This window comes from Vespa mandarinia, chromosome 3 (genome assembly GCF_050613455.1).
Source record: "Vespa mandarinia isolate Hongniang chromosome 3, ASM5061345v1, whole genome shotgun sequence".
Lineage (NCBI taxonomy): Eukaryota > Metazoa > Arthropoda > Insecta > Hymenoptera > Vespidae > Vespa > Vespa mandarinia.
In genome coordinates, this window is record NC_140812.1 from 2,089,302 (window position 1) to 2,115,253 (window position 25,952).

General features: G+C 34.8%; 3 protein-coding genes across 10 annotated transcripts in view; 1 reads left to right on the forward strand and 2 right to left on the reverse strand.

The window, feature by feature from the left end:
- Positions 1-18,331, reverse strand: part of mei-W68 (meiotic W68) — a 44,362-nt gene extending 26,031 nt beyond the window's left edge. Inside the window, exon 1 of one of the 2 annotated variants that reach the window (XM_085656020.1) lies at positions 18,228-18,331. The gene's annotated coding sequence lies outside the window, so the exon portion shown is untranslated. Of the gene's footprint in view, positions 1-16,479; positions 17,005-18,227 lie in introns of those variants that run through there. The other variant, XM_035877992.2, reaches the window with a different exon arrangement.
- LOC118446865 (uncharacterized) lies at positions 7,625-18,367 on the forward strand. Of its 2 annotated transcripts, XM_085656018.1 has the most exons (7): positions 7,625-7,719; positions 7,800-7,943; positions 12,733-12,832; positions 14,919-15,149; positions 15,377-15,646; positions 16,571-16,664; positions 16,983-18,367. In XM_085656018.1, the coding sequence occupies exons 2-7, from the start codon at positions 7,933-7,935 to the stop codon at positions 18,341-18,343; spliced, it is 2,067 nt and encodes a 688-aa protein (XP_085512144.1). In that variant the 5' UTR covers positions 7,625-7,719; positions 7,800-7,932; the 3' UTR covers positions 18,344-18,367. The 2 variants fall into 2 exon arrangements, with proteins under 2 accessions (XP_085512144.1, XP_085512145.1); XM_085656019.1 differs by lacking the exon at positions 14,919-15,149 and having other exon boundaries at positions 7,672-7,943.
- Positions 18,368-20,157: 1,790 nt separating this feature from the next.
- Atg17 (autophagy-related 17) overlaps positions 20,158-25,952 on the reverse strand; it is a 42,473-nt gene continuing 36,678 nt past the window's right edge. For all 6 annotated transcript variants that reach the window (XM_085656185.1, XM_085656184.1, XM_035878056.2 and 3 more), the window contains 2 exons: positions 25,096-25,905; positions 20,158-24,844 (listed from right to left, as the gene is read on the reverse strand). In XM_085656185.1, coding sequence (XP_085512311.1) covers positions 24,728-24,844; positions 25,096-25,905 — 927 coding nt within the window. In that variant the 3' untranslated portion in view covers positions 20,158-24,727. The remainder of the gene's footprint in view (positions 24,845-25,095; positions 25,906-25,952) is intronic.

The window sequence follows — 25,952 nt, forward strand, 5'->3', positions numbered from 1 at the left end:
ATTTGAAAATAATTAATAATTAGTTCATTTAAATTTAGTACCTAAATGTTCTATAATATTTTTTACGATCGATTGAAAAATTAATTGGATAAAAAAAAAACCCCCCAATAAGAATGCAAGAAAATCTTTAGATAAATTTCCCATATGTCTTTCACGATTGATACGAGACTAAAGTTTCAAGCTCTCATCTAGAATTACGAGCAGACTGTGTCTCGATCTTCCCATTCAGAGGAATATAATCCACTGATCGTCAATACAACAGAACGATCGTTTTATTTAATAGACTACGACGGAGGATTGAAAGGTAAGATTTTGAGGTTACTCGAGCGTGATCGAAATCAATAGGCGCGTGCCAAAATCTAACGGAAAAATGGTTTTAGAAAATATTTATCGAATGACTTTGTAGTGAAACTTACTCGCACGAGAAAAAGGATGTTCGTTCAACGATGATATACGAGTTTGTCTTTTGTAAAAGTCGATTGTCAAAGATTTTCCATCGGACGACATCTTGATCCCACCCACTATTCCCCTTAACCTTTCATTTTAACTTTCTATTATCATAAATGTAGGCGGTTTTGCTTCATGAATTGATTTCGACTCGTGTCAAAAATTGCTAGCCAGATTTTGGCCCTTTTTCCTGGAATCGTACAGACGTATTTCCTATCTGCTTTTGTCGAAAACCGACGCGTGCCTAACTTCGATGGAAGAAAAACATTCGATCCATCACCGAGATCCTTGTTAGATACTATTGTTCACATTAGAATACAAAACTCTACTTCATTAATAGTTTATTTCTATATAAATATCGAAGATTTTATTACGAGAAATTTAATCGAGTTTAATAGAGAAAATTTACGCGATAATCTTTCTCCTTTTTTATCGCAATAAAGGAACACTCGTAAATAGAGAAAATTTAAAGAATTAGGTGTACTTTTGTTTAACGATGATAACAGACTAATCGCAGTGTAAATTAAGAAGTCATTTGGGAATCGATTCTCAACGGTTATAAGCGCATCCAGTACCTCCCTCATACTGAAAGGATTACAGGGTTGATTATTGACACAAGGGGTTGTACCGGTCTTGGTTATGCCCCTTTTGCGTTTGGTGACACCCTATATGTTTGAACACATTTGTTGATAACCCCTTACCGATACCTTTCATATAAAGTTACAGGGATTTATGAAGTACAAATATTAGAAACATCGAAACATTCCTATCCTGAAAGGACCACTTCACTCTCCCGATGATACCGATCTGAAAGTTTCTTTGCTTGAAAAGCAAAAAAAGAAAAGCAAATAGAAATACCTATAAAAGAATCTCTCCGTAGTTCCTCGCTTTCTTTCAACGATTTTATCTATTAGTAGATTCATTTTGAGTCATCCCTGATCGAGTCCATCCCCTTTTCGCATTAGGGTAAGTTTTTAAAAATTGCAAAATTTATATCGCCAGCGCGTGCCAGATTCTGACCGTGAAGGATCTTCTCTGTGGGGTTTCCATCGTTTCAAGAGGTTGCTTAATAAAAGGGCATCTTTTAATTTATACACAACCCCCATTGTTCGGAGGGACACCCTGCCTTTTTCGCCATCCATACGGAAGTGAGGAGTACAGATGGATAAAAAAAAAATTTTAATATGGAACGTAAACGAGGATTTGCAATATGGATGTAAATATAGTATAAGCATAATGTTACTGCGACATTGTTTCCAAACGATCGACATCGATCGATCATATAAAACGAAGCAATTTTCTATTTCACAAAGTTATCGAATTTGAATATATTTGACGAAGTAATACAAGGTTCTTATAAGTAACGTTTATATAAGTTACATCGACGATGTAAACCGGACGCGACACAGACCCAATCCTTAACAAAGGAGTCAATGAGACTTCCAAGAACTGTTCGATCAAAGAGGAATTTTTCCTTTAACGACGTCAAATGATATATATAAAAAAGGGATGATCGTGAACGTTAAAAGTCGAAGATCTTAAGTGCGATTAGACTAATGATAAAGGACACGCAGGAGGATCTAAAAACTAACATGTAGATGCAACGACAACCGTACCTTACATTTGGTTTTCGTAGATTTGCAGCTGAGAACATACGGGTGCCCTAATGAGAAATAAAGAAGATCCACGAATAATAGATGAAATTCATCTAAAAAATTTATAATGCCGCGACAGGCGCGCTAGGTTCAGGTAAAAGAAATAGAAAGCGAGAGTGTATAAATGCTCCCGTATCGTGGAAAGATTTTATGTTGCGATAACTCAGAGAAAGAAAGAGAATTTTTTTCTACTTCCCATTTTGCTTCCACCACTTCGTGGAGATGTTACGAGACCAAAGCCAATTTAAATCAATTTACCCGCCACCCCCTGCCCTAAACGAGCTTCAATTGGTATACAATGAAAATCGGGGGTCCTTCGAGGAGACTCTGACCAAGGGAAGCCTTGCCTATGCCACTTAAATCTTGAAACTACCTATAAAGATCGTTTCGTCTTATTTCATACCATACGTTTAAACGGAAATAAAACTTGTGACTCACGACACAATACCGCAGATTCGAATATCTATAATGTAGAATATCAAACTGGATGGTAAATTGATGAAGTTAAGAAGATGTCAAAATGATAAATCATCAAAGAAATCGATCAATGTCAAAGAATTAATATCATATTTTAGAAAATAACCTAAAGTAAGAAATATAGTTAACGTTAAAAAATTGTTAATGCTTAAAAATTGAAGTTAAGAAGATATCATTTCGACTCAATGTCAAAGAATTAATATCATATTATCAAAAATAATCTATCGGAAGATTAAGAAATATAATTAATCCTTAAAAACTGCGATATTGATTGATAAGAAGATTGAGAATAAGGGAAAACCATTCAACTTAATATCGCTAACTATTAACTCAATCGAGAATCATCAAATGTGCTCCCTCTTTTTCCTCTCTCTCTCTCTCTCTCTCCCTCTATGATGTTCTAAGCGATGCTATAAGAATCATATTCCTATCGATAAAAGATAACATCTTTCACGCGATTTAATGAATGTGGGAGAATTGTGGAGTCATAGGAAACCAGGTACGTAGCCGTATACCGTGTGAACGCATTTAAACTTGGATAATGGAATCGTTTACCTGTTAATTGTAATTAGACGATTAGGTCGTGGATTCTAATCGATCGATCGAGAACATCTCTCGTGACGAACGAATGTAAAAGTTGGGACTTTATCGTATCTTTTGATTCAATTAATTTATTAAGAAAGAAAATTTTTGTTATCAGCTTGAATCGATAAATTATTAAAAACATCTTTCGAAACATTTTTAATAAAGCTTACGATTCGATTAATCTCCGCTTGAATTATTCCCCTAAAACTATTTTTTTATTAACATTTTTATAATTTTTCACGAATAAAAAACTTTCGTTAATACTAACGAAGCATATCCTTTAAATCCTTTAGTATATCCATAAAAGAATTTCCCATCAAAGTGAGAAGTGATTGGTCTTTGCTCACGAAGGCTCATCTTTATGTTTTGCACCGAAACATATGTCACGACACCCAAGAGACGAATCGAGGGGTACTTTTTTTCTGCGAACGTGCGCCTTTATTCGTGGGGCGTATTTTCCTGGGGATAAATGCGATCAAACGTAAGGTATAATCTGTTTAATTTATCCAAAGGGGATAAAAAAAAAAAAACATGAAAATTATTCCATAAATTTATTGAATAATATTTTCTTAAATCATCTAAAGAAAATTCAATTACTTTTCATTTTACACTAACGGTGTTTCTAAATTATACGTTATAACGCGATATCAATAAGTGATATTTTTCGAAAATGTAAATTATCATTCAAATATAGAGTTCAGAATATGCGCTTGGTTATTTTACAAAACGATATCACGAAGTTTCTTCGTATCTGAATGAAAGATTATTCCGATAGAACCACGAAAATTCGTAACGTCCCTTTGTGAGAACTTCGATCTTCTCTCTGGTCTATAAAGCTAACACGGTACGCGTTGAGTGGATTACCAACTTCGGTGCAGATCTGATCTCAGAGAGCAGAAGGCAGCTTTGCTTTGAGAAACCGGAAGCAGCCGGCACGAGCCGAGAGATGCGAGCGGGTTACCAATGTGCACCGCTTACTCATCATCTGCCTTTCATTTGAATCAAGGGTTCGTTGCCATTAGAGAAAAAATATCCAAGAAAACGAATTGAAATTGTTATTTTCTTCGGGGCAAATTAATTTCTTTTATTATTTTTTCAAATATTCACTTGTATGATCAAGAGAGAAGTAAAGCTTTGACTTTAAACAATAAAGATTGCGCGTAATTTTTCTTTAATTTCTTTTTTTTTTTTTTACAACATTTTAATACCCAATAAAAGTGTCAATAATAAATAAAAACTAAGTACTATCAACAACATTTTATTTGTGTCAATGGCATTTAGTTGGAAGTATTCATCGAATTGCGTAAAAAGTAAGCAAATCCCTGTTTTGCATACGAAATCTCTATGAGCAAAACTACTCGAAGTCTTTATCGTATTCGAGGGCGCTCGCACGTGGTTGACAGGTGACGGAATATTTAAGTGTGCCTCGAGAAGTAACCGTCACCTCCTACAAGCTGCTTTTTTTGAGACACGCGACGAGCATTGTATGCAAATGAAAGACAGATGTAATAGATAAGCAGAAAATTTCATTCGTTTCGTATCGTCTGCTCTTGCTCGCCACGTCTAAACGTCGAAAGACAGATAGTCAGAGAGAAAAAGAGATCTCAGTTGAATTTAAGTAGAATGAAAAACGTAGAAATAACTATGACGAAATAGTAATTGTAAAAATGAAGATTCATTCAAATAACCGTACTATATGTTACATTGAAACAGATTCAATGAACTCGAGAAAAATAAATAAAATATAAATCGTATGAACATCGTATCGGCATTTTTTGTCTATCCACCTGAACAAATTTACGAATGCAATCGTTATTTTTCCCCAAAGACTAATTAAAATAATTCCCAATTTTGCGATTATCAGATCAATCGACGATTTCGCGAAAATCTTGCGAAAAACTGCGAACGAATTTAACGAATAAAGAGACGTAAAGATAGGACTGATTCACACCGGCCCAATGAAGGACCATCAGGCTTCTATATAATACCCTCACTTTTTTACACCATATTTTTCGCAATAATTGTCGCTTGAGACAAAAGCGAACCTCGATATTTCTCTTTTTTTCTGTTTGTTTTTTGGTCTATTTTCTTTTTAGTGAGCCATGCAGGAGGTAAAAGAGCGATGCGCGATTTCGAGTTTATTGCGTAGAAACTGAAGGATGGTTAGCGGGATCAGCGGTGAATGGTTGGCTCCCATGGGTCAGAGGGTAACAGTCCAGAGATAGTGTCAGTGACAGAATCTGCACTCGCCAGTACGTATATTATATATATATATATATATATATATATATATATATATATACCTGTGTGCAAGTAACCAGAGTGTACTGGCATGGAGCCATACAATAGGCCAGTTTCAGGGACAATAGCCGTGGCCAACAATCAAATCAGCGTACTATCAGCCACCCACCCCATTCGCGTTTATCCTTTGATCCGCTCACTCGCTTGCTTCCTCGTTCGTGGGGCGGCAAACACTCCTGATTGCACACCCTCTGTGTTTAAACAGCCTCCAACTCTCTCTCTCTCTCTCTCTCTCTCTGTTCTACACTGCTCTACTCTCTCACCACCCCTCTGTCGATTCTGTCGTCTCTTCCTCTCTCTCTCTCTCTCTCTGTCTCTGTCTCTGTCTCTGTCCCTCTCTCTCTCACTCTCTCGAGGTTCTATTAGAGCGTTCAAAAGCTCCAAGAAAGAGCCAAGGGAGGAAGACTTTCGTTTGGTATAAAACTCTGTTTCTTCTCTTGAATCTTAATTTTCTAACGTAACGATACTTATTTGAAAGTTTTGAAATCAATGAGTTGAAGAACATTGGTTTTCTTCTCTTTTCTACGATATCCAAATAAAAATAAAAATGATATAGAAAATGTCTATTAACATAAGTATACTTTAAGAATTCTGAAATTTATTACTAAACTTAAGATAGACTAGATGGTTCCTTTTTTTAAACAAAAATTATTCTATGTTTTTTTATTTGATAATCATCTTGACACACCTGTCGGCACGTGGTAGGAAGTAACGCTAGGGTTATCAGGAGCACACGTGCCATTATATCAAAAAGCACGTGTAGAATAAGTACAGGAAATCGTCATTACGACATTGTTACACCAACAAATGTACAGATATTTAAGACATCAAATTCATGTAATACTGTATCCTGATAAACCCTTCGTCGTCTTTCAAACGATATGAAATATCTTTTATCGATTGTATTAATATATGAAACAAAAAAGTGATAATCTGTTATACGATTAAATATTTTTAAATTTTCATTTTTAAGAATTAAAAAAGAAAAGCTTGCACTGTTCTAATAAAAAAAAAAAAAAAAAAAAAAAAGAGAGAAAGAAAAAAAGAAGAAAGAATAATGAACTTTATAAGTCGATTATCGTTTATCGTAAATAGACGTATGGCTTAAAAGCGTGAAATGATGAATTCGTTTCTAGTCCCTAGTCCCTCCTATCTCTTTCCCTTTTTAAATGGGAATCGTAGGAACTCGACAATTTTGAGGACGTGTTCACCTCGGCGGATATGTTTGCGTCGTGGGTTCAGGTTCGATCGAAGCGTAACGGGCCGTTGTCTTGAATGCGGGTACCTGGGGTTGGGGGAGGCAGAAGGGATGAAGAAAAGGTAGGAGGTAGGTGGTACTTACGAAGGGACATCCCGGCCCTATTTCGAACCCGTAAATATGTGATGATATACTTATTTACATATATTAAATGCATACTACGTATTTAGATATACGCCTAAGAATAACTCTCTTATTTATATTTATTTTTCTCAAACCATTTTAATCCACTTTTTACACGCTTAATTTATATCGTGTTAAAAAATTATCAAAAGTTTATTATCGAATTTTAAAACATTATCGTATTAATCTACTTTCTTGATAATATCACTTTATCTATCTATCGACTTTGATATCGACAAGTTTTTGAATTTTTTATGTAATCAGTACAATGTAAAAGATCAAATATTAGCCGATTTCGATTTTTATGAGAAGAAGATCCTCGATACAGAAGAATTTACCGATACTACAGAGAATTCCAAAGCTCTTTTAGCTGACGAAAGGGGGATGCAGGAGGAGTACGAAACGATCGATTGATGCAGAGGTCGAGAGGGGTTACTACCGACGATTAGATACACTCGAAAACGTAAGCAGACGCTAATTGGTCAAGAGAAACTCCACCCATGGGCGGAGCTTCGAGTTTACTCGTCAGAGAAGGGCAACTGAGGTGGATTCTCGAGAAGCCCGGTACAACGTGCTGTCTCCAGCCTAGGTCGTTTCAACTATCTGAAGGCGCATTCAGTTCACGCGGTGACTTCGAGTCGCATGCATCGATAGATACGTATATATGTATATATATATATATGTACACATATATATACATATATATATATATATATATATATATATATATATATATATAAGGATATTTATGTTCCGATCGAGTAAACAAGGAGTTTAACAAAGTTGAAAAGGACATAGGATCTTTTATCAAAAAGGACCATATACCTCGGCGATTTATAATTTCTTCGATTGTGTAGATACTGTGATATATCGGTAATAATATACGCGGGTGTAGTTTAGATAATTCGATCTCTTAGAGATACGTGAATTTATTTTATTTTTCGTTTTATTAGTCAGTGAAGTGCCCTTTGGCCATCGAATGAGTAACTTTCAAACGATATCTTTGATCTCCTTGAAGACCGACCAGTTTTGATTAAATTTCTCTGTCATTTTCTGTGCGACATCATTCACGAAGCGTCATCGACTATGGTAGTATTGTAAGTACTACAAAGTGTAATGAACTGTATAATAATTATCTACATTTCTTTCTTAAGAATGAATTCATTTATATTATAATTACGCTACATCAAAGTCTAAAGTTATCTGACAAATCATTACTCGATATCAGCTAAATCCTTCAACTTCGGTCACATAGTATCTCGTAGCTTATCTAACAACGATACTTATTCGGATTCTATCAAAATCGATGACATTAGAACAGATGTCAACCATTGTCAGCATCGATTTCTTTTCGCGAAAGAAGAGAGAATTTCCATGGTATCTAATCAGTGGGCGTACTGCGGGTTTCCTATTGGTGTGTGGGCGTTATCACGATACCCGATTGGTTGGTCGGTTTTCTATAGCAAACTTCCTATGTGCATGCGCATGGACTTATCCTTTACGGAACTTTATTAATTTCGAGATTACGTACACATACGTTCGATAACGTTTGCCGTAATTAAATATGCTTCGATTGAAATCAAACTCCATTTAATATTCCTTTATATGATGCGTCACGAACATTTGCAAATATTACCTATATAAAATTGTACCATTGTTTTTACGTAATAAAAATCCGTGATAGATATTTCGTTGATTTTTACGATTTATTATATCGAGTGATAATTCCGATAATAACGATTTAATTTTTCGCGAATAATATCTAAAAGAATGAATCGAATAAGATTTTTCGTAAAGACGTCCTTCGTTAATTCGTAAAATCCCGATTACGGATATACTTAAGTCCCACCATTGATCACGACCCAACACCCCGAAGACAGATTAAATGAATGTCCGCGGGTAAGACGATCCTCTTTTATCTCGAATCTCGGGAGTCTTTCTTTCTCTTTCTCTCTTTCTCTCTCCCTTCTTCGTGCCCTCTAAAAAGAGGAACTCTTTGAGCCTACGATTCACCTCTTCACGTCATTCGAACCCTTTTATAACGATTTAATACGACATACGAATTGGATCCTACATTTCATCGTGTACTAAATTCGTATGTATCGAATGAATCGTAATATAAAACGATATTACTTTATAAAATGTTTATTCAATCGATTTCTCGGATAAAAACATCGAGCAATTTATCGAAATCGAGTCAACCGATAACGTTACTTTTATCATAATCAAAATACTCTAGTTCATATCAATTTTTAATTTTTCTTCGGCCCGATAAAAAAGAGATCGTATCATTTAACGCACGTGAGGAAGCGAGAGAGAGAGAGAGAGAGAGAGAGAGAGACGCACGCAAGAAAGGGTGAAGGATTAATTCATTTATAATCGCGAGATTAACTCACCACGAATTAATTCACCGCTTGTGAGTTAATCTCGTGGAAAGATCCGAAAGGAGCGTTACTCCGACTAGGAGATTCTGCTACAGAGAATCTGAGGACGAGAGAGAGAGAGAGAGAGAGAGTGAAGAAAAAAGGATGAATAGGAAGAAGGTAAAGAAAAGATTAAAAGAAGGTAAAGAAAGGGAAAGAGATAAAGCAAAAGAGAGATACAGATAGAAAGAGAAATTTCTTTCCTTTTCATCGGTGCCTTTCGTGATATTTAATCGCCTCACCGCGACTCGTATCTCCCTTAATATCTGAATGCACCCATACCAAGAGGAACCAACAGTTCTTCCACCTTTTTTCCCCTCTCTTCGAGTTCAGAATGAATTTAAGAATATTCTCGCGCTGTTTTCACCCTTTTCTCTCTCTCCCTTTCTCCCCCTCTTTTTCTTTTTGTCTTTCACTTTCTCTCTCTCTCTCTCTTTCAGTATTCCTACGTCTTCGACTTCAGACAATCTCGGCGCAGCATCGTCCGCCGATGTATCATCTTACTCGGTGCTAAAGGCGATGACTTTATCGCCGATCCGGGCAATCATTCACCTAAGCAGACTCTTCTCTCTTTCTCCTTCCCTCTTTCCTACGTTACGTTGACTTTCTCTCTTCCTCGCGTCGTTCCTCTCAAAGGTGTCGACGTAACGTATAGTAAACGCCCGCGTGCTTGACCCTCCCTCTCCCTCTCTCTCTCTCTCTTTCTTTTTTTCTTGCACTCTTACTCTTGCTTTAGAATAATGGAACGATAAAAAAGGAATGTAAAATTATCATCCTCCTTGACTTCTTTCATTCCGGAGAAATAAGAACGAGAACCTAATCTAGAATGGAGGCCAGTAATGTAATAATTAGGTATATTGACGTACACGTAAGTTATTTGAAATAGGAATGATCGTATAAATTATTACATTGTTAATTATGTACTTAAACGGATATAAATATTTCGTTTGAAATATATTATTGAGTTAATTCTGAATTCGTCTAATGAATATTACCATTCATTGAATTTGAATTTTTTGTTTTTTTCTAATTGAAATAGTATTACAAATTGAAAATAAATGAATGTACTATTGTATTTTACTACATTTAGGTATTATTGAAAATTCGATCGGAACTTCATTGAGACGAAAAAATGGACCCAAAGTGACCTGTACGTTTATGAGAAGAGAAAAATTTACTCTCGAGTAGGTGTACAAAGATCGTAAACGTCCGGATAAGCGTGCGACTCGATAAAACCCACGGAAAATAAACGTAACGCGTAATTCATACCAACAAGCTCATCCTGTAGGTGTAGACGAGCGTGAAAAGCTTCGAAGAAACTTTCGCAAACGTATCTTCCTCTTTTCGAACGTTGAGATGACCAAATGAAGAAAATCGAAAGAGCCCGACTTTTATTTCTATCTTAATAACTAAATAACTGAAAAAAATGTTAGCAGAAAAAAAAGAACTAGTGAACTTATCAAGCTCAAATAAATAAAATCAATAAAGCTATATATAGATGTGTAATTGAAGAAATAAACGAATCTTTCGTTCGAAAAAAATAAATCAAATCTATAAGCTATGTACAGATATGTATTTAAAGAAATAAATGAATTTTTCATTCGAAAAATAATATATCTAATTCAAAGTTTAGAATCGTACTCGCTTATTCTCGCTTATCGCCAACCGCATCTTATTTCGATCCTAAATTAAGAAATAGTCGGCTTTTCTTCCTGCCTGTAATCCTAGCCAGCAGGTTGAGCGCGTGGGCGTCTTACTACAATCTCTTCTATGTGTATTACTCTCGTGTCGTTGACACGTTACCTCGCTACGAATAAAATTTTATTCATGTGAATCTCAATATATACCTACATATATATATATATATATATATATATATATATATATATATACATATATACTTGTCCAGGTTATATTTAAAATTAAGAAATTTTCTCAATCCGCAATAAATCGTTTCTCGAAAGAATTTAAAATGGGATGAGTTGATTTATTATTTATCAAAAATAGAGCAGTATCGGGATCGACATAGTAAAATGTATTAGGCATATTGGACTTTCGAGTATCGACGTCTTTTGCTCTTCGTTTCACAGTTACATATCAGTAAGAAGTTCAACGAAGGAAGGATTCCGGAAAGAGAGGCTGCGAGCGTGCCTGTTGTCAGGCCACCCACGGGCTCCCATAAGTATGGCGGACAAGGTACTGCCAGGAACGTACCATAAATCGGGATTTTATCTCGAGGCTGCCGTGCTCTCCTGGCGAATGCCGCGTGATTGCGCAACACTAAATTGGTTCTCAGTTTCGATTCGACGAGATTCCGATTTCAGGGTCTTCAAGGTCGAGCTCTGTCGCACGACCACGACGATTTGTCTCGCGAATTCTTTTATTCCTGCTCCACCTCTTCCTCCTTCACCTCCTTCACCATTTCTTCGCTCACCGCCTTCTCCATCTTTCCCTTTTTCTTCTTATTTCTACGAGCGTCTCGTTGATCAACGACGTTCCATCGTTACGGTCCTGATCTTTAAGAAGATAGAGATTGCAGGTGTCAACGCATCTTAATACTTATGTAGCACGAGTTAGTTCTCATCTTTTCCATGCGTCACATCGTTCGCTACCTACGTGCATCAGATTTCTTACTCCTACGATTCGAGAAACGAGCTCGTCTTGAAGTACCAAGGTCGAATTGTGAATACTTGCACGAAAAAGAATAGGATGTCTATTAAAGAGACAGAAAGGAAGAGAGAGAGAGAAAGAGAGAGAGAGAGAAGAAGAGAGAATAGAGAATTATCTATTTTAAAATCGAAACAAACAGCTAATTGATGAAACATCATTCTCATAAAACTTATGTTAACATATCTCGAACTTGCTAAAGTAAATGACGAAATTAGAATCGTTATTGTTAAAGAAACTACCTTTTGTAAACGATCCGTTTGTACTTTCAATGGGAATGTTTTTTTATCGAAGTACCGACGGCCCTTCTGGATTATTGCTTTTTATCGAATAATCTATGATTATATATATCGCGAGTCATAGATCCAAAGAGAGAGACGAAGAAATTCTGATCCTTCGCACGCATCATACGACAAGGGCAAGCTTCCATTTACGTGTAAACCTGACGTTTACTGTCGCCCACCGTAGCGTCAATTAAATTTTGAATAACAACGTGCTAGGCATATACTCGCATAGTGTTCAACCGGTAGGCGTACCTCGTAGCCATTGTCGATTTTACCTTGACGCCTTCCCTTTTATCGACTAATAGATTTTCAAAGAGAGGTATGATTTTACGGCGACACAGAGAAAACGCGAATACGAATAAACCAACGTCATTCATAAATTCGTGAAATAGAAAAACAAAAAAAGAAAGAAAGAAAGATATAAAGAAAGGGAGAGAGAGAACTACCATCGGTAAAATAAACCTAAGCGATCTGAATTTGCGATAATAATAAAATATTCAACGATATTTCAGGAGTCGCGTTGGTTCGCCGACGATGTCAGCGACTGTCGCCGGTAATCAGCAACAACATCCTCATCAGGAATGGGATATCAATGACTCAAATGTTCCAAGGGTAATTACAATCTTCTCTTCTTAATTAAATTTCCATTCTTGCGAGATCGTTCAAGTTAATAGGAAAAATATAATCGTTTACGATCTTTCGTAGAACGTAAGTAAGTAGAAACGATTTTCAAATGATTCCATTTGATTAATATCGAATTTCCTTTTATTTGATGTCTTACTTTGATGTTTTATATTCTTTATTATTATAATATTGGACAAAAATTTAAGATGACTACCTTTTTGATAGATTATTGCACTATATTATAGATATTAAATAACTATCAGTTCGCTATTGTTTTTACAATATACGTATACCTTTTATTTCGAACGATCTGAAGCTTTTTAAAGCATAAACAATCTTTGAGATGATTAGCATAAAACCTCCGATGCTATATTTCCTGCGAGCATTAGTTTAATTACGAATATTGGTATTCCAAATTAATTGCGGTATAATAAGATTGTTTAACATAATACATTATATGTATAATAGCAATTATTAAATTTAAGTAAAAAAAATATGGGTAAACTATGTTTAGTAGAGAGAAAAATTGTCGTATCATTCTACCCAAAAAGAAAAAAAAACATTTGTCGAAATAGCAAATACTATAAGAAGATCTGAGAGAGCATTTATAAATAGACGTGATATATATTTTGAAAGGATAAATAAATATTTAGAATTTCGAAAGAATTACGATAAATCAAAAAGTGATAGACATTGGAAAACTCCTGCAAAAACGAACCGCCGCATCCATCGTTCATCCAAAAAGGATCGTTTTCAGATTACTGCTGATATTCAAAGTGAACAATGATTTGTTCAAATTGACAAATGATTTAAATATTAGTGTAAAAATCGTTCGTAAGCGACTTCATGAATTTAACCTGAAAGGCCATGTATCTCGGAAGAAATCAATCAATCATAAATAAAAATTGGAAACTCTGAACAGTAGAAATATAGAACAGTAGAAAATTTGAAAAAATGCGCTACTTCCTAACGAGTCTAACTTCAATAGGGAATTTTCTGAATTCGATATGTTAAATGTCGAAAGAGTGAGAACTGTAATCCAGAATACATCGTAAAGATAATCAAGGATAGTAATGATAACGTAATGGTGTAGGAATCTTTCTCGTGAAACGAACAAGGACTAATTCGAAAAATTAATGACACTGTGAAGAAATTTCAACATCTGAAGATTATGAAAGAAACCATGATACTTTATGTACGTGAATATATGGCAAACAATTTCATCTTCCCATAGGATAATGACGCAAAATATATGGCTAATATTGTGAAACAATACTTTACAAAAGAAAATATTATCGTTTTACTATGGCTATCATAATCTCCGGATCTTAATCCTATTCAGAGCGGATTTTAATCCGATTTGTGGAATATCGTTAAAAGAATTATGTAGAAGTATAAATAAAAAAAAATCTCAATAACCTGCAATTCGAACAGTTTCGAATTGTTTTTACGTAATTTAATTTATATTAAAATGATATAATATATAAATTATTTTTGACAAAGCATTCGATGAAATCTTGTTTTCTTTAATAAATTTGCATACTAATTATTACATATGTCGATTATATTTATTATTCTCTATGCATTTTTCGTAAAACAAATGTATATCGACGTCGTATCTAGCACGGATCACTGCAATAAACTCGACTATCAAACAACGATATGAACATGAAAAATGGAAAAGTATGAGTTCGCAGCTTACTATCTACTTTAACCCGTACGAACCCGATTGTTATGTATATATAAAAGATTTATAAACTACAGAAGCTTATTATACCGATACGATAGATGCATGATGGGGGAGGACAATGTTCCCTGTTTACACTTGTAGTTCATATTTTATTATCCTCCTATTGTTTATCTTTTAAATGAGTTTAGATTATTCTCTAGTAGATAGATTTATAAGAACAATTGCGAATTGTTGGTTATTTAATATCTAGTAATATAATGGAATTATCTATCAAAGGAAGAGTCGCCTTAAACTTTTGCCCGCCACTGTACTTTCGAATATTTACTTTAAACGAACTTCGAGAATACATAAGAGTATAAATCAATGACACGGATGCCGCTTTAGGTCGTGGAATACGATCCGTGGTGCGAATGGGCGGATGGCCACGTACGAAGGGTATATGGACCGGATTGCGAAGAAGCAAGAAGACATGCATCTGGCTGGGCTATGAGAAATACAAACAATCACAACGTCAGTATCCTTAAAAAGTCTTGCCTCGGAGTTTTAGTCTGCTCGCAGGAATGCATATTGCCTGGCGGTGGAAGGGTACATCTCCGACCGGCGATTTGCGACAAGGTACGCAACCTTTTTCAGATCTCAACGATATATTTCGAAGCGAGAGCTAATAAATTAGTAAAGAAGAGTGTTTTACGAACTTGCTTAACGCTATGCGTTTATAAAACGATTTTTCGTTGTTACCAGAGATCTCGTGATCACGAATCAAAGGTGATAACATTCTCTCTTATGTATTGAAATTAAAATAAAGAATTAATGGGAATTAAAAATGAAATTATACTTTTCAGGCTAGAAAGAAGCAACAAGGTAAACCCTGTCCAAACAGACAATGCACTGGTCGCTTAGAAATTTTATCCTGTCGCGGTCATTGCGGCTATCCCGTTACTCATTTCTGGCGGCATACCGAACATGCGATATTCTTTCAAGCCAAGGGACAACACGATCATCCACGACCAGAAGCAAAGTCTACTTCCGAAGCTAGAAGAAGCGTAGGCGCTGGCAAAAGGGTCAGAGGATTAGCAGTTTTACTCGCAAGAGAGGCTGCTTTAGGTTCCAAGGTATGTTTCATCTTATTTTTTTCAATTAATAAACGATTTTCCGACATACATCAAAAATATATACCTACACACGTTCTGATATAAATGATTTCAAATGGATAGGAAAGATTTTTATATAGAAAACAATTCATTAACCAAATCCAGATTGGTCGCAACAACGTAAGCTATCATTTACGATTGTCTTGAATTACGATATAAAATATATAAATTTTCTATCTTTGGTCATACGTACTCATATAATATATATGTATATTTGATCAGATTCTTAAAACTGTATGCGCCATCTAATGGCTAACGTCCGAAACAACTTTCGACATATGCATCCGATAATAGTCTTTTAAACGTTCATTTTACACATATTATATATACATTATTTTAACCACTTGCGGTGGAAAGACATGCCACGCACGTCGAGATGCTTCTGTTACCGGAATGCCAGCAACGTGTTACACACGTCGTCAGGCGATTGTTGCAGAAAGAAAAATGACGTGGGTGGCACGTCAATTGTTAATGAAATTCTTTACCGAGACACAGTTTCTGCTTGCACTTCATCATGTAAAGTTATCAGTATTGATCCCAGACTGTAAAATGGAAAGTGATAGTGAAGCCAGTGATATTATTTGCACCCCAAAGTGATTTGCACTCGACTGTTCTCGCACGCACAACCGTGAATTTCTTTGCACCGCAAGTGATTAATAAAATAATATTAATCAATAAGACAGTAGACTGTTATTTATTATTCTATATAATATTTGGAAGTTGACATTTTCTAAAATATCATATAAATATGCTTTTCAAGGTAAAGAAAAATCGATTGCATTGAAAAAATTTACCTGAATAAATGAATCTTCTGGTCCAACTATTTCCTTGTTGTTTTAAAAAACACCTTCTCCGTTGGTCAATAATCGTTTCTCTATTTTGCAGCTAATGTCACTGAGGGGTACGAAAAGATCGAATACAGATTCTGTCGAACAACCTCCAAGAACTGCAGCACCACCACCATTGATCTCGGACAAAGGTGTGGAATATATACGACAACAATTAATAATTATTTATTTTTCTACGCACGATTCATTACGACGAATAATATTCATTGATATTATTAAATTAGCGCGAACGAAATGAATAGAAATTTGAATGCTTCTATAATCTTTAACTACCAAAATCGAACACATGGCGACGTTACCGTCGCAACAGATTGATTGGACGATTCGTATTCTTTGAATTCCTGCCATTGTTATTGGTCGAATAGAATTTGAGCGCGAATTTAATTATATTCGTAAACTACTCGTCATATTTCTCAATAATATAATTGATATCATTTCTTTTCTTTTAGGATATTCCTGTTCTTGTCCACCTTTCGAATGCATGTGTGCCATGCAAACGAACGTTTCATCGTATCAGCAACAGCATCAACAAACCACAATCTATAACCAACAAACACCATCGACTGAATCATATTGGTTACCTGATACGATACCTATGCAAGAAAATACCGTAGGTTATTGTCTACCAAATCAAATACCACAGGAAGCATCTTATCCTGAATTTCCATCATTTACCAGTGATCTCTTCCAACCGGAAGAAATCTTTCAATTAGATCAACCATTACGACCGGACTTTCCAATAAATTCTCAAGACGTTGCTAGATCACCACCGACTTTACTTGATTTGGGAAGTGGTACCATCAAATACGAAGTAAAACAGCACAATCAAGAACAAGTGTATTGGAATCAATTTCTAAGCGAAGATTCGAGCAGCAGTCATCTTAGTATGCCTCAAGACGAGAGACTTCAATTCCCTGCATTCGACACAGACAAAGACACAGGGTTCGCCTCGAGGAAATCAATGAATCAATACGTTTCTGAAAAGGATCAAAATCAGAGTCATTCTCTTGAGGATGCATTGAACTTTCAAGGATACGGTCGAACGCAAACTCCAAAACCTTTTACAAACGATCGTATTATAAAGAACGATCAGGATCATCAGCCATATTGGAGTCAGTCTCATCTGGACGATCGACTTCATTTCCCTGGTTTTGACGCACATAAGGAAAATATTTTATCATCCAGAAGAGATGTTGACTCTTTCAACAAAGACTGTCAGAGTACCATGATCGACAGAGCGAATTACGGAACCTATCAAAGACCGAAGAACGACATGGCACTGACTGATCCTAATCGTTCTGATCGCAGTCCCGTCTCTGAAAACAGACATCCGTATTCCTTCGACGGCTATCAAATATTTGAGGACTCAAATTCAAAAAATCATCAATCGATCGTTCGACCGTCTCATCCAAGATCGAATAACATCGGACTTGACGAAAGATCTCAAAACGTTTACGGAACGCAAGAGACGAACCCTGAAGTGACCGAAAGACTCTTTCCTGAGGCCACGACGATCGAGCCCTCTGTACAATCTCAAAATAGTCCAGAACCTTTCTTCTATTCAAACAACGATCGTTGTCATTACACCTGTGAGGTCCTTGATACCCGATTGCCTCAAATGACAATGACAAACACAGCTCCCGTTCATCATCCAGTTAACGGTTACAGTGACGTCGCTGATATAGATCTCCCACCTTTCGTAGACTATACTCTCGTTGGGATGCTGTGCAGTTCTACAGAGGAGGATACGACGACAAGTATGATGACTGGCTGTCCTCCGAACTCTCAAACTTTCGTTCCTCATCACTAAAAAACAAAGAAAAAAAGATAACACGTTCCTTCGTCCGACATATGAATTTGTATTATAAATAAATATATTACGTTAGTTGCACCACGAATAACTGTGCAATAGAGATTTAATCCCATTTAATCAGACATGATCGCGTCGAAAGGGCTAAAATATATATACATATAAACAAATAAATATATATATATATATATATATATATATATATGTGTATATTTTTCAGCCCTACATGTTTACAAGTACATAATACATATATATGTATATATATGTACTTCAAGAAAGAGTGAAAAGGATAAGATTGAGGGAATAGCTCCTACACGAAAGTACTCGAGTTCTCTATATAACTTTGAAAAAAGTCACATCGTTTATTTGTAATTGTATTTATTCGTAACAGATACTCTCACGATCACAATTGTATGTATATTATGTAATATTATTGTATACCTATGGGTTACACTTTCTCGATTACATACGCAATATCTTTTTTTTCGCCTTATTTCTTTCTTTTTCTTCTTATTTCTTTTTTTTTTCTTTTTGTTCTTTTAAATCTCTTTTATTCTCGATCATTGGCAAACGTAAAAGAGAGGATGCACGAACGAAACGGGTGCGAATCCGTCTACGCAAACAACGCACGTCAACCAACGAGAGAGGATACTCATGTGAATAATTTATATATATATATATATATATAAAACATATTTCCTTTCTTTTATAGTATTTTGAGAAAGAACTATCCGAGATTTGGAATTAAAAAATAATTAAATAAAAGAATGAGTCAGTTATGAACCATTTTGAGTTACAATTATAAAAAAAAAAAAGAACGAAAAAGAAGAAAAAAAATAGAAATGAAAATGAAAAAAGAAAAAAAACCAAGAAGGACAAATGAAAAAAAAAGCTTTCTCTCGTTGATACGTTTCGTTATGTCAATTATGTTTGCGAATCAAAGCGAACAAATTCATACTTTAAATTTCTTTTAGCTCGATATTGCCACAGCTCAGATCTAACGTAATCAAATGTCTCATCAAAATGTTTTATTTAATTATGATCGATTGTCCAAAAAAAAAAAAAGAAAACAGTAAAAGTAAACCAATAATAGATTAGTTCCACTTTCTGTCTCTTATCGCTATCATATACCTTATTCTGTTAGAGTTCCCTTCTCGTGGTTCTAAATACTATCTGAAGAGAAAAGAGAAAGAGGAAGAGAAAGACGAGGAGAAGAAGGAAAAAGATAAGATAGATAAATAAAGAAGAGAGAGAGAGAAAGAGAGAAGGGAAAAATTAAGAGAAAAGAAAGAAATGATTTTACAAATTATTTGAATAACATTCTTATCAAAACAGATCACAAACGTGTAAAACGAACACACATATTTATCTATACACACACATATATATATATATATATATATATATATATATTTGTTTAGGCATCTAATGGTAAGTAAAAAAAAAAAACCTTAATAGTCATAGGATCGCTAAAAAAAAACAATAAGAGCAACACTGCTCTTTCTCCTCTTTTGCGGACGTTAACACTCACGATAAACGTTTTTTTCTTCTCTTTTATTATTTCTCTTCTTATTTTAATATTTTCCCTTTAGAATCACGGCATTTTCTATATTCACACTTCTCATTTCTCCATTTTCTAATTTTTCTAAATATATATCTATATTGTTTTTGTATGTGTGTTCATCTATGTATATGTGTCTGTGTGTGTGTGTGTGTGTGTGTGTGTATATGCCTGTAACTTTTCTTAATACCATTACAAAATATTTCTGAGATGTGGCTCCGAGACATGCTTCGCACCCATCCATGCAATTACATGTTTTTACTATTTTTTTTTCTTTTTTTTTTTTAGGAAAGAAGGTTCACGAAATCATATTATTTTTTCTTTTCATATTTTATATTTTCTCGTTTTATCACGAATATCGTGTATTTAACGATAGGACAGTATCTTATTCCGACTGTATTATCGTATCCCGTTTTTTCTTTTTTCTTTTTTTTTTTTTGTTTTTTTTTTGTTTAATGGTCCACAACGTTGAATGATCGCTCGTAATGTTTTTTTTCTCGCTGATTGAACTTAATCGATCGGCCATCTTTTAATCAGGCACACGGGTCGTTGTCTCTCTCTCGACATTTTAGGGAAGAAAAAAAACTTATTTATTTCGCTATTATTATCGATAAATAATGTACATGCACATATGTTGCAGGCACGTTACTTTGATACCCGAATTTGTTAAACAGACATCTAAATCATAGTTCCATCGACGAGATAGCGATCCAAGATCGAGCAAGAAAATAATGGAGCAGAATCATGAACGTTGGAAGAAACGAAGAAAAGAAATAATATGAATTGTCAAAGAAATAATACAAATAAAAATAAAATTAAAAAAACGAATGAACTCCCGATCATTTCTAATTCTGCTCTCAACAAAAAGTATCGAAGTATCTTCGAAAAATAAAAGAAAAACAGAAAGATTCTCTCTTTGATCCATGGCTCTCAATCTCTTCGATTGGATCGTTTTGAAAATGCACGAGAAATCCGGGTTTATTCGTTTAGCGAGCGAACATCGATAATAAAAGAAAGAAATATCCAAGATTCGATTGAATCGGGGAGAGGAGGAGGAGAAGGAGTGAGGGAAGGACGAGGGCCAAGATTTTCATTAAAAGAAAAGTATGTCGAATCAAAATACATCGAGAAGAGACTACGTTATTATTCAATAAGATTCATTCTCTTCGACATCGCTTTTCAAGAGTCCAGAGTCAATTAAAAATGAATTATTCCAAAATTATTCCACGATGGAAACGCAAAGCGCAACGGCGAGTGACCGTTTAACGACGTTGCGATTAAACGTTTGCCAACGTGTTTATTTGCAAAAATACGAATTGATATAACGATAATTCAAATATACGTTAGATATATACGCCTAAGAAATCTTGTGGACCAGCTGAACGAACGAGAAAATAATAATCTCGATGATATCCATCAATTGCAATCGTCGAAGTGCAATCCTCTTATCAAATTTACATACTCCTCGTTGGTTTGATCAATAAATTTAGCAGGTTCAATTAATCCCTTGGCTTGTCATTCTCTGTCTGTGTGATCTTTAAAAGAACACGATACGTAGAATAGCAGACATTTAAAAATACGATATAGTTCAATAATCTATAGCATACCTTTGAGATAAACGAAACAATTAAATATCTGCTCTTCATTTTCCTTTCATTCGATTCGAATCTCGCGAAACTTATCATACGCATCGTCGCAGACATTTATACGGATTTATGATAAATTAGCATATATCTTCCTTCGTTCCTTAAAAATTACTTAGCCTTTAATAAACCTTAGCCCGTAGCAGCGAGTTAGATTCTTTCGAAAATATTATTTAACATAGACGGAGACGGTGTATGAACGTGCGTGTCTGCGTATTTCTACTTGTTGGAGGGTTATTATTTCGATAATAAAAGCCGAGCATTTGTTATTTTGCATTGAACGGATCGAAAAAATTGGGCTAATAGGAACCGTAGGTCGCACGCACGTGAATCAGCTATAGTTTATATGCTCTCGTGCAACATCGATATTAAATAGATTAAAAAAGGCCTCGTTGTCGAATAACCATCGGCCACGAGAATAAGAGAGGGAAGTATTCTTTTACCTATAACGTTCGTCGAGGAGACAGAGAGTGATAGAAATTGATATAGAATGTGTCAATGAAAGAAAGTAAGAGATATATATATATGTGTATATATATGTGTGTGTATATATATATATATATATATATATATATATATATATAGAGAGAGAGAGAGAGAGAGAGAGAGAGAGATCCTCTTACTCCTCAACGAAATTCATACTAAATTCCTGCTATGCGTACATATGCATATTCATGCGCGAGCACGAATATAATAATAATTCTTTTTCTTGACGAGTCGAGAGAGCAATTAAGAGCTATCAATGCGCTAAAATCGAAGCGGGCGAGTCATTTTCTCGATAAATTCGAGTTACAACCTACCGAGCGTCTTTATCTTATATATGTTAGCACATTTTACAAACATATTTCTTTTTTTTTTTTTTTCTTTTTTCAATGTTTGCTGTGATTATAGATTTTCGCTTTACAAAGGACATTCCCATGTTCGTATGCGTTTAACACTTCCTCGTTTAAAAAAGAAAAGAAAAAAGAAAAAAAGAAAAATAAAGAATACATTTTACTTTCGTTCTTTTTTTTTTTTATTTTTTTTTTTATTTTTTTTTTTTAAGGAAAGAACAACAACATGCGAACGATCAAATATGTCGCTTTTCTTGGCGATTGGAATTAACGTTAATTAATAAGAATAAGTAAGTAAAAGTGAAAATGTCGAGCTTAACGATCACAGCTACTGCAACGATACTACGAATAATATCTTTAACGTTACGCGAAAGAAATGAAATAGAATCGACGGCAGATAAGTAACGATAGGGCTATGATCAAAAAAGATGAGTTGCGAAGCGAAATCCCGGTTCTTTCTTTCTAAGAGACTAAAACTTCAGTTTGCAATAATTTTTTTTTCCTTTTTCATTATTATTATTATTATTTATTATTATTTATTATTATTTATTATTTATTATTATTATTATTATTATTATTATTATTATTATTATTATTATTATTATTATTATTATTATTATTATCGTCATCATCATCATTATCATCATCATCATTATCATTATCGTCATTATCATTATCATTATCAACATCACCATCATCACCGTCATCATCATTATCATCATCATCATCATCTTCATCTTCATTATCATTATCATCATCATCATTAAATCATCATCATTATAATCGTCATCATTATAATCATCATCATAATCATCGTTATCTTTATATATGTAAGTGACCTCGATCGCGTGGACACCGATCAGATTAATAGAAAAAAATATACGCGAGTGTATGTGTGTATATATATTTATAAAATTCATTCTACTACGCACAATTTTGTTTCTTCGTAATCTTTTTCTTTTATCTTTTTCATTTTCCTGTTTTTTTTTTCTTTTTTTCGTTTTCTCCTTTATACTCAATATCAGATAAACCCAAAATTACAAACCCGCGTTTTATTTAAGCTAAATTGTATTCCAGATTCTCAGATAAACTTGAGAAAAATATCAGTTTGTTGTGAGACAAAGTCGACAAGAACGCTTCGCGATATCTTTTCTTTTCTTCGAAAGAAATTAACAAAACCTTCCGTGGGAAAAGTTCGCGAAGCAGGCCGGTTATCGAAAGAGGTTGGAGGTGGAGGGGGGAAGTAAACGACTAACACGTTTCCTACTCGTAAGAATTACGAAAATCTTGCGGGAATAGATTACGAAATTGCACAGTAACATTCACGAGAGGATAATTCATTTTACAAAATCTTTAGTTGTCGTCTCTTAGGACCTACTACGATATTTCATATGCAAATATTGCACGCTTCGTACAACGGTATGTATATGTGTATATGTATATCCATACATATATAAATACATACATACATACATACATACATACATGCATAGATAAATACATACGCACATATATACATATATGTACGCATGAATATATATACGTATGTATTATGTAATGCGAATATGTATATAATATAAACTATATATACAAAATGTCTTGTTTGTAAAACTTACAACTACGCTTCCACACGGTGCAAAGGTAATTAATTGTTCGAACGCGGAAGTTTCAAAGCGAAATTATGAACACTAAAAACTCTCGCTTCATTTCTCTCCGCATAGGTTTCATTAAAGTTTTAAATCCTAATAAACTTTCTTACGCGCGATCCTTCTATCGTCAAATTGCAGGAGTCATCAATGACATTCATAAAGTGTTCGTTCTTTCTTGTTATGCTTACGAAGAGAGAAAAAAAATAGAGAGAGAGAGATAGATAGATAGATAGATAGATAGATAGATAGATAGATAGATAGATAGATAGATAGATAGATAGATAGAGAGAGAGAGAGAGAGAGAGAGAGAAAAGAAAAACAGAAAAAAAGAAATCAATACGGACAGATAGAGAATTATAAATGTCGTCACGTTTCACAGCTAACCACCACAGCAATTCGGCAATTATGTTTCATTCATTAAAAATTATTTATATCACAATGAAACGCCAGCGCGCATCCGTTCACATATTTTCAATATCACATCTCACTTATTCTTCCATATATTTTTAATTTCATCGACAATGAGGATGCATCTTGAGGCTCTGGCAAATTTGAACCATGATTCGAGTTTTCCAGATGGTTCCAGATATTTTCTCTCGTTTTCACTGATAAAACAAGTAACGCACCACACATCGATTAATTATCCATGACCACAGTGCTGTTAAAAGCTGAAGATTGACGGACATATCGAATAAAAATTATTCCCCATCGCCTTTCGCCATCTGAGATTTCGTTTTCTCAACGACGTCTTCCACTGGCTTTATACGCACTTGGTAGAACTTAGTGCCTTGAGAGACGCGGTATCGATTTGTCGACTAAAAAAGGGGTAATTCTTTATTTTTATATGATTCATACAAAATTTTATAATGGACTATAAATAGTAAACAAAACAGATATTTCACGGAAAAAAAAAAAGAAGAAAGAAAATAAGAAACAAAAACATACACGTTAAGATGATTATTATAGGGGAATTATAATGAAGGGATTGAAAATTGTTCAAATCAATGGGTAATAATAATAGTAAGTGAAAGTAATCGTCTGATGGTCGAATAAAAACAAGTTTTACCTTCCTTGCTATGCAGTATTCCTTATTGATAACCTCGACGATGGCTTCGAATATTTTCGGAGCTCCATCGGCAGTAAATCCTAAGGATTCTACGCAATCCGAATTTACAAAATAAAGAGTCGAGGATTCCTGAAGCAAGGCATAACTCCAATGAATCGGATCCCAAACAACGAGGACCATGTCTCCGGGATTGCACGTGGTTACTGTAATACGACCCTGTTGAACCAATTTCGTAATGTTCTTTTTTTTCCAAAGGTGCGACAAGTGAAAGTAAGTTACGGCGGCATCCGGACTGGTCGCGGCATCGCGACTCGATGACGATCCAGAAACAATGGCAACGGAAGCGTTCATTTCCTTTTCACGACCATCGGCCGAAGATGAAGACTCTGCGAAATCTCTTCTACCTCGTTCCTTCACTAATTCGATTTCCAAGCGAACCTTATCGGCCTCTAAAGCCTCAATTTTAGCGTCAGACACTTCTTTACTCTCTTTTATTATTTTCAATTCTGCCAATAATCTCTTATTGTCGTTTTCAAGAATCTCAAGTCTTCTCGATAAACGAGAACGATCGTCGTCCGCTTCCAACCGTACTTTTTTTGATTCCGATGCCTCAACCTCATCCTTATCACTTTCCAAACTTTTCATAGCTTCTCCCAAATTGCTTTGACCCATATCCAAGCGATCGTCGCCAAATTCCTTTCGCGATGTCGATTCGATTATAAGAACTATATTCTCTTTTTGTTCCCGACTCATTCTCTCGGAAGAGTGTTTTCCTTCTAACCAACTTTTATCGGTTTCTAAATTTTCTACCTACGTGTGGATTAGATCGAATCGATTAATTCAATGTAAACGACTCT

What these genes read in the sequence shown, in the direction of transcription:
- LOC118446865 (XM_085656018.1), top strand. An exon ending in GACCGGCGATTTGCGACAAG is followed by an intron (nt 15,150 to 15,376) that starts GTACGCAACCTT and finishes TATACTTTTCAG; the next exon opens with GCTAGAAAGAAGCAACAAGG. An exon ending in ACCATTGATCTCGGACAAAG is followed by an intron (nt 16,665 to 16,982) that starts GTGTGGAATATA and finishes CTTTTCTTTTAG; the next exon opens with GATATTCCTGTTCTTGTCCA.